This window comes from Monoraphidium neglectum (assembly GCF_000611645.1).
Source record: "Monoraphidium neglectum strain SAG 48.87 unplaced genomic scaffold scaffold02469, whole genome shotgun sequence".
Classification (NCBI taxonomy): domain Eukaryota; kingdom Viridiplantae; phylum Chlorophyta; class Chlorophyceae; order Sphaeropleales; family Selenastraceae; genus Monoraphidium; species Monoraphidium neglectum.
The window spans coordinates 542-8,416 of NW_014011159.1; the positions used below are offsets into that span (position 1 = coordinate 542).

At 69.4% G+C, this 7,875-nt stretch overlaps 2 protein-coding genes across 2 annotated transcripts; both read right to left on the reverse strand.

Moving 5' to 3' along the window:
- Positions 1-3,225: 3,225 nt before the first annotated feature.
- On the reverse strand, positions 3,226-5,270 carry MNEG_10811 (hypothetical protein; the record flags this gene model as incomplete). Its single annotated transcript, XM_014040716.1, has 4 exons — positions 3,226-3,299; positions 3,599-4,165; positions 4,362-4,897; positions 5,260-5,270. The coding sequence occupies 4 exons, from the start codon at positions 5,268-5,270 to the stop codon at positions 3,226-3,228; spliced, it is 1,188 nt and encodes a 395-aa protein (XP_013896170.1).
- A 1,426-nt stretch (positions 5,271-6,696) lies between these two features.
- Positions 6,697-7,862, reverse strand: MNEG_10812 (hypothetical protein; the record flags this gene model as incomplete). The annotated part of the gene is made up of 3 exons (XM_014040717.1): positions 6,697-6,972; positions 7,220-7,430; positions 7,609-7,862. Coding segments are annotated over 3 exons (741 nt in total), but the record flags the coding sequence as incomplete, so codon positions are not given.
- Positions 7,863-7,875: the final 13 nt, after the last annotated feature.

Here is a 7,875-nt window from a genome sequence, read left to right on the forward strand (position 1 = left end):
AGCTGCCGGGTCACACGGGCAGCCATCCCCAAACGCAACCCCAAAGTGCACCCAGTCCAGCGACCCGCGCTCTGTGCAGGGCACGAACTAGAAGGCGGGCCGCCCCGGCCTGCTCTGCGGGGCGCCGCCCCCGCGCCCCGTACGCCACGCTTTCGGGCCCGCCCGCCCCGCCCTGCTCGTCAGCCTGGGCCGCGCGCTGACGCACATCTCGATCTGCTGGAACGAGCGCCGCCCCCGGCTGGCGCGCCCTCCAGCCGGAAGACTGCGAAGCAGGCAGGGCAGGCTTTGGCCTCCCGAGGCCACAGCCTCCACAGAGCGGCGCGGGCACCACACCGCCGGCCTGGCGCTGCCTCAGGGAGCTCAGATCTGAGACAAGCGCGAGGGCCCTCTGTGACGGCTGCCGCGTCCCGCCCCCGGAAAAACAGGCTGTGCCTGCAGCACCCAGCAGTGCAGCTAGGGAAAAGCAGAGGTGATTACTCAAGGGCTCACGGCCCATCGCCCCGCCGCCTGGCGGGGCTTTTGACATGCATGTGTTGCCGTTTGCGGCGGCACAGGGCAGCTGCTGTGTGCGTTGGTGGGTTGTGGCTGTGGCAAGAGTGCGGTAAAATAGTAATATGATATAAGATAATTGATATATCAGTGCACATGGGGGTCAAAAAAGCGCCCGATTTCGTGGCAATACTGTTCCCCAAAAGAGCCGCCCATGCATTAAGTGCAGTGCAGGCGCCACCTCGGGCGAGGGCTCGAAACACGCACGCCCCCGATGCAGCAGCACCGCGCGAGTGCGCGTGCGCACGCATCCGAGCCCGACTAGGGTGGTACGTAGCGCGCAGGGCGCGGCAGTGGCCGACACCTCGCCGCGACGCGCGCGCCGGGCCGGCACCCTCTCGAGCGGCCGCAGAGGCCGCGATTGCCCTGCATGTTTCTGGCGCCCGTTGAGGCGGCCCCCCCAGGTGTGGGTCAGCGCTGGCCGCTTCAATAATCAAAGGCGCACGCGCGCGCAGTGCGTCAGTTCGAGTGCCGCGGCGGCCGCCGGGCGCAATCCGATCCGCAAGTGCTGTGGTGCTGTTTCCCTAATCCCCTCACATGGTGGCTCGCGAAAATCAGGGCGTCGCCGCTAGCCGGCTTGCCGCCCGTTCAACTTCCAGGAAGAACCAAATGCGCCCCATCCCTCGAGCGAGACACGAAAGGCGAGCAACGGCGGGCCGCGGTGGCGGCCGCCGGCGTTTGCATGGCCCAGAAAACTTGTCGGGCCGCGAGCCCGGCCGGCGCGCGGCGGGACCCGGCGAGGCGCCTTGTTGCCGGGGGCTCGGGCGCGGCTCTCCGGTCCTGCTGGAGAGCCGCAGCGCGGCACGACGGATGTGCGGGCGATTTCTGCGTGGTGCATGTGTGGCTGCTCTGCCTGTGGCGTAAATCATGCAGATGCCCGCTGGCTTGCGGGAATTGTAAGCAGCGGGAACATGCGGCATAAAAACCTCACAGCACACATGTCGATATGAGTGGCAGGGCGAGGCCTGCGCTGGCGGGCCCGAATTCGGCCCTTGCATGGCCTGAGAAGGCGCGGCTGGGCGGGGCTGTACGGCATCGATGGAAACAGGCCATGCCCTGCCATCATGCTGGCGTGCTGGTCGCATCCTGCGCGCTGCCTGCGTGGCAGAGGACATGCTTACGGGTGCCTGCGACTGGACGGCGGCGGCGGCCGCTGCGCGCACCCATCAGCGGCGGGCGTTTGCGCCGCCGACGGGCGGCGGCGCTTGGTTGGCGCGGCCGACGGCGGCCGCGCTGCGCCGTGGGCCTGGCCGTCAGCGGCCACGCAGCCGGCCAGCACGCGGGTCCGCGTGTGCTGTTCTCTCGGCGGCGGCCGCGCCGCTGATTGCTGGTTTTTGGTGCGGGCGGCAGGCGCGGTTGACGGCGTATGCATTGCTGCGGCCGGGGCTGATTCGGGCGTCTGGCGCGAGCACGGCTCAAGGGGTCATGTGTAAAAGAGGAGCGCCCCAAGGCAGCGCCCTCCTGCGCCAATCCCCCTGCATGCAAGTGCAGCTGCAAGAGGAATCAACATGATGACGAAAACCCTGAATTCCCATCGCGCGGCCTGGAGTGTTCGTGCAGTGTACGCAAGTGTGGCGCCTGGCGCCGCCGCACGCGCGAAGCTTCCTGGTCAAGGGGCGCGCGCGGCGCCGGCGACGCCAAGGGAGGAGGCCGAGCGCGGCGCCCGCGCGTGTGGCGGCGCTCGGCCTGCTACTCACATAAGCGGTGCGAGAAGATTTGGCCGAAGCGCGCACGAGTCAAGTCAGATCTTGTGCCCCCTGGCGGCGCGGCCGGGGCCGTGCGATTCGCGCTAACAGGAGGCAAACAGATGAGAGGCAAGAGGATATGACAGTAGGTGCAAGCTGGCAACGGCAGCTACGCCTGCCAAAAAGCATGCATGTGCCGCGGGACGCGGTGGCGGAGGTGCGGGCGCTGAGCTGCGAGCGCGGTCTTTGGGGCGCCACCCACAGGCGCGCCGGGCGGGTGCGCATCCCGCGTGAGGCGGGCGCCTGCCCTGTGCACGCGGCGCGCTCCTCAAAACGCACCCCATCCGTAGCGCCGGCGCCGCGCGGATGCGCATCGGGCCGCCTCAGGTGCGCGGGTGGGATCGCGTGTGGCGCCGGTCCGGTGGGGCCAGCAGTCCGGCATTAGCCCTGGGCAGGGTGCGTGCCAGCCCGCCCGCGCAGTGATGTGATAGCGCTGGTTGGGCCGTTGCATGTGGCTGCTGTGCACTATCTAGAGTAGTCTGATGCATGTGCAGTCACGGATGTGTTGGTGAGAGGGTTGACGGGCCGTGGCCTTGAACCCTGACGCTCCATGCGCATGCACCCGACTTGACCTGGATCTGCTGACTGGGCGCGAAAGCCCCGGTGAAGGGCGTCATAAAGATAGGGCGACGCAGCAGGGGGTGCACCCTCGTCGCGCCGATGCAGCCCCGCCCGCCATCGGCCGGGAGCCTGTGAGACGGCGCGCATGAGGGAGGAGGACGCCTGATGCCGCATGAACATCGCCGGCACACCGCCACCACTGACGCCGGCGCTGCAGTGGCGGCAGCTCGCCAGCGGCCGGCCCTCAAGCGGCGGCCTCGAAATGACATCACATCGCTGGACTGTGCTGGTCTATATTGAGTGGACTGCCTGGACTGGACTGGGCTGAACTGGACTGGACTGGACAACATGTCAGCCTTTGGCGTGGTCTCTAGCTGCCTGACGGCGAGTTGTAGGGCTGAGACGCCGCGGGTACGTACTGGCCTGGCACAAATTGGCCGGGCACTGCGGGCGGGGGCGACACAGCGAGGGAGCAATGCAGGGGTCTGGGATTCGAGCGAGCTGCCAGGCCGCCGCCACGGCACGCGGGGCGGCCGCTGCTGCGGCTGCCTTTCCCGCAGGGCTCTCGGCGCAACCGCAGCCGGCCGGGGCGGCGCCGGCACGCAGCACTTCCAGGCTGCAGCAGGCCGCAGCAGGCGGGGCACAATCGACGAGGCAACTGGCCCCCGGCCCAGCCAAGGCGCGCGCTTCGGGGGCGGGCGTCCTCCCATCCCCCTCCCCCCCGCCTCCACTCGCGGCTGCACCTGGGTTCGAGTCTACAGTGCTTGGGTGGACAGGCGCGCCGACGTAATTCCACATGGAGGGTGTCATGGGGTCCGGGGGCCCGCTAGCCGCCACTGGTGGCCCCCACTGCTGCAGTGGCGCGTACACCTGTTGCTGCTGCTCCTGCTGCTGCTGCTGCTGCTGCTGCGGCGGCGGCGGCGAGAGATACACAGGCCCCTGCTGGCTGTATCCCGCCAGGTAGAGCCCCTGCGGCACCTGCTCCTGCTGCTGCTGCTGCTGTTGCTGCGGTTGCAGGTGAGCCGGCTGCGACTGCTGCACCTGCGCCACCGAGACCTGCGCATGCACGGCACGGCCGCCAGATGCGCCGGCCATGGCCGCTGGGTCCATCACGTAGTAAGGCATAGGTACTGCCGCGCCGCTGTACTGCACACCGCCGTACTGCCCGCCGCCGTACTGCCCACCGCCGTAGTGCCCCGCAAGCGGCACGCCGGCGGCGACGGCGGCGCCGCCGTACTGAGGGTATAGCTCCTGGGGCGCCACGATGAAAGTGCCGGCCGGCGCGGGCGGCGCGGCGCGCAGGCTGACACCTAGATGACGAGGGGCCGACGGGCGTGGAGGGGCGGCTTTCGGTGTCGACCCCAAAACGGGTCCGACAGTGCTCTGCACATGCAATCTAAGATGTGCCCTGCCGCCGCCATGCCGCATGCGCGCGGGCCGGCTGAACGTGATGGGTTTGTGTGCAAGCTCGCCGCTGGGGCGCGGGGCAGCGGGTGGCCTGCTCACCTTGGAAAGCCTGGGCAAGCTCGTCTGCTGAGACCGCGGCCGGCGGGCCTACCTGCGCCACCACCACCTGCCCGGGCACGCGCCCGTAGCCCGCCGGCGCCGCCACGCCGAACGCCGCGCCCGGCCCGCCGGCGCCGCCGAGCCCGAGCGCCGCCCAGCGCCGCCGCAGCGCGGCCTGGCTTGCTTGGTATTGCGCCGCCTGCGCCGCCTGCAGCAGGTCGTGCTTGGTGCTGGCGAACACCTCTATGTAGCGCGCCCCCATGCGATCCTTGTGCTTCAGCATCGCGGCCGCGGCCGCCGCCTCGTCGACGACCTCCACATACGCCTCGCCCGTCGGCCGCCCGTCCGCGGTGAACGTGAACACGACCGCGCCCGCGCCGGGGGCGGCGAGGGGGATCGGGGATAAGAACGCTTCGACGTCGTCGGCGGTGGCAGCGAAGGGCAGGCCGCGCAGGTGGAGGCAGTGGCCGCGCGGCGCCAGCTCCTCCAGGATTTTTCGGACGGCCTCCAGGTCCGGCATGGCCGCATCGAATATCCTGGGGGCAGGGGCCACAGTGCGCACGCATGGCGTCAGCGAGCGGGCGGCCTGGGCGCGCGGCGCCGCGCGCTGGTTGCGCCTTGGCTGCGGAGCCCAGCCTCTCCCTTTGCATCGCAGGGGGAGTGGTGCGGCCCTGCTGCATGGGCCAGGCCGTGCGAGCGACGCGGGCGCGCGCGCCCCACTGCGTCAAGCGCGCGCCTCACTCTATGTATCTGTGCCCGATGTGGCGCTTATCCAGCTGCTGCCGCGCCGAGGCCGCCTCCTCCGCCGAGGGGAGGACGACGTAGCACTCGCCTGTGCTGCGCCCTGCAGTATGCAAGGGCGTGCGGCGGCGCGGAGCGCCGGGTTTATGTGCCTCACCGTGCTGTCATATTTGCAAATTACATGCGTAGACCAAGCCAGATACCACGGCGGCCTTTTCGCTTGGCAACGATTTCACAACGGAGCATTGTGGCTGGTGGGCGCGGGCGACAGTGCCGCCCAGCCAGCTGCCTCAAACCCACGGCGCCCACCGTTCCGTCGGCAGATGTAGACCTCGAGCGGCTGGCGCACGCCCTCTGCCTGAGCAAAGAATTCAAGAATGCTGGCCTCCTGGGCCGCGAACGGAATGCCGCGCAGCCTGAGCACCGCTGGCCGCGGCGACGGTGGCGCTTCGGCCGCGGCGGCCGCCTCGTGCACGCGAGGAGTTCTAACAGGAGACTTTGATTGGTAATCCTGCTCGAACGGCGCGCTCAACTGGTCCGCCGTTCTGGGAGCGAGATCGGCCATCGTCCTACGCCGCCTCTTTCACGAATGCCGCTTTTTCACTGTTCAGATGTCACTTGCACCAGCATGCTGCGTCACGCACCCGCTGCAACGCCGCTACAACCGCTCCAGTGATCGCCGCGGGCCAACCTTTGCGGGCGATCACTGAGGGCAGACCTGCAGCCCGGGTGGCCCTGAATGCCTCCGCAAATTATACAGTCGTGAATATCATCACTCTAGCCGTGCAACCGTGAAGACACCCTTGTGCGTGGAACCTAAATGACGCATGGTCGTCGCTAAAACAAAACGGGTGGCCCAACCAGCAAATGAAGGAAGAAGTGGACTGAAGAGAGCTCGTGCCGTGCCCAGACTATACCGTTGACTCCCCAAATTGTCACTTGCTCGTCACCAGTTGCGTCAAGCCATCCAGTTACGCCAGGCACCTGCACCCCGCCGCAGCCACACAGACGCAAATGCGCTGGCCTATACCGCCCTGAGTGTTCAAACAAGCTCGATTGGAGGCCCCGCACCCTGTGGCGCGGCCGTCAGGACTCCCAACCGCTCGCAACCGCCTCGCGCACCGCTGCGCTGTTGCTGCGTCGTGAGGCATCAGCCCCCTCTCCGGAACTCGGGGGCCGCAGCCACAGGAGCGGTGCCGCCATGCGGGCACGACACTCCCTGCGGCCCCTAGTCTGCATGTTGATACACCGCCCCAGGACTGGCAGCCGGTGATTGTCCAGTGCTGCAGTGCGTCTGCGGGCATGTGGCGGCTGCTGCGCCTGCGAACGCCCGACGCTTCACGCTCTCTTACACAGCCGCCTGCGACGAAAGTGAAACTTCATACGGGCCAGCATGTGTGGAAGCAAAGAGGTCAACTCAAGCCTGCTGGGTGCGCTGGCATGAGGTGTTGCCTCGACACCCCAAGCTGCGCCGACACGCTGACAGCCGCCTCATCAACAACCATGCCGCCCTCCCCACAGCAGCGCGACGCAGAGCGCAGGGGGCCCCCCAGCACACAGGTCGCTGCGGCGCGCCCCCGCGGACGCCTGAGCGTCAGGGGCACCCCGCCCTTGTCACCGCCCCCGTCGCTGCGCCTGCCAGTGCCTCTCCAGCTTCCTCGGGCTCGTCCTCCTCCTGTCCGCTGTCATTTGGCTCCTCTCCCTCTTCCAACGGGTCGTGCTGCACTGCAGACAGCAAGACGGCCAGCGCCTTGCGCACTGCCTCCTCGAATTCCGGCGCCGCGGCCTCCACCCGCCCCCGCAGCGCGCCCGCTTCCGCGCGGAAGCGCGACGCGCGGGCGCCGAGCGCCCCGCAGCGCGCGCGTAGCGCCTGGTGGGGGGGCAGGGGCACGCGGATCAGAGGGTGCCGCGGCTCGCGTGTGCGCTTGGGCGGCTGCGGGACAGGCTTGGCGCACCTCATCCTCTGCTGCTGCGGCCCCGAAAATGGGCCAGGCGCAGCGCTGCCAGGCAGGCGGCCCCCATGCACTGCTGATGCATGTGGCCGGGCTCGCGCAGAGGAGAGCGCTGGTTCCCAGGTCTCCCCTCAAAACAACCAGATTTCCCCGCCATCGCCGCACCTGGATGCCTGCGCTGCTCTCGTTCGCAGCCGCCGCCGCCGACGCCTCGGCCGCCGCCGCGCGCGCCTCCGCCTCATCGGCCCGAGCACGCGCCCAGCCGGCGGCCGCGTCCGCCGCGCCGCGCGCCCGCTCGAGCTCGGACCGCTCTTCGTCCCAGGCCGCGCGCGCCTGGGCCGCCTGCTGCGCCGCGCCCTCGGCCGCCGCAGACAGACTGCGCGGGGCAGCAGGGCAGAGTCACGCGCGGCGTGATTCGCAGTCATCGTGTCTCTTGCGTCGCGCCAGGCAAGCATGGCGCATCTCGCTTGCGTTGTGCAACAGACCTTTGCGCATGTCAATCCCCGGCCCCATCACAGGCGCTCGCGCACACCAAGCCTCTGCACGAGCCGCACCTGGCAGCTCGCTGCTCCGCCTCCGCGGCCGTGGCTTCCGCTCGCAGCAGCTCCTCTTGCAGCCGGCCCGCCTCCTCCCGCACGGCCGCCACCGCCACCTGGGCGCCCTCTGCCGCTGCGCGCGCCTCCGCGGCCGACGCGCCGGCGGCCCCGGCTTCGGAGCGCGCGCCCAACGCATCGGCTCGGAGGCGCTCAGACTCGGACTCGTGCCGCGCCGCCCGCTGCTCCGCCTCCAACAGCCGCCGCTCGAGTTCCTCCGCCCGCGCG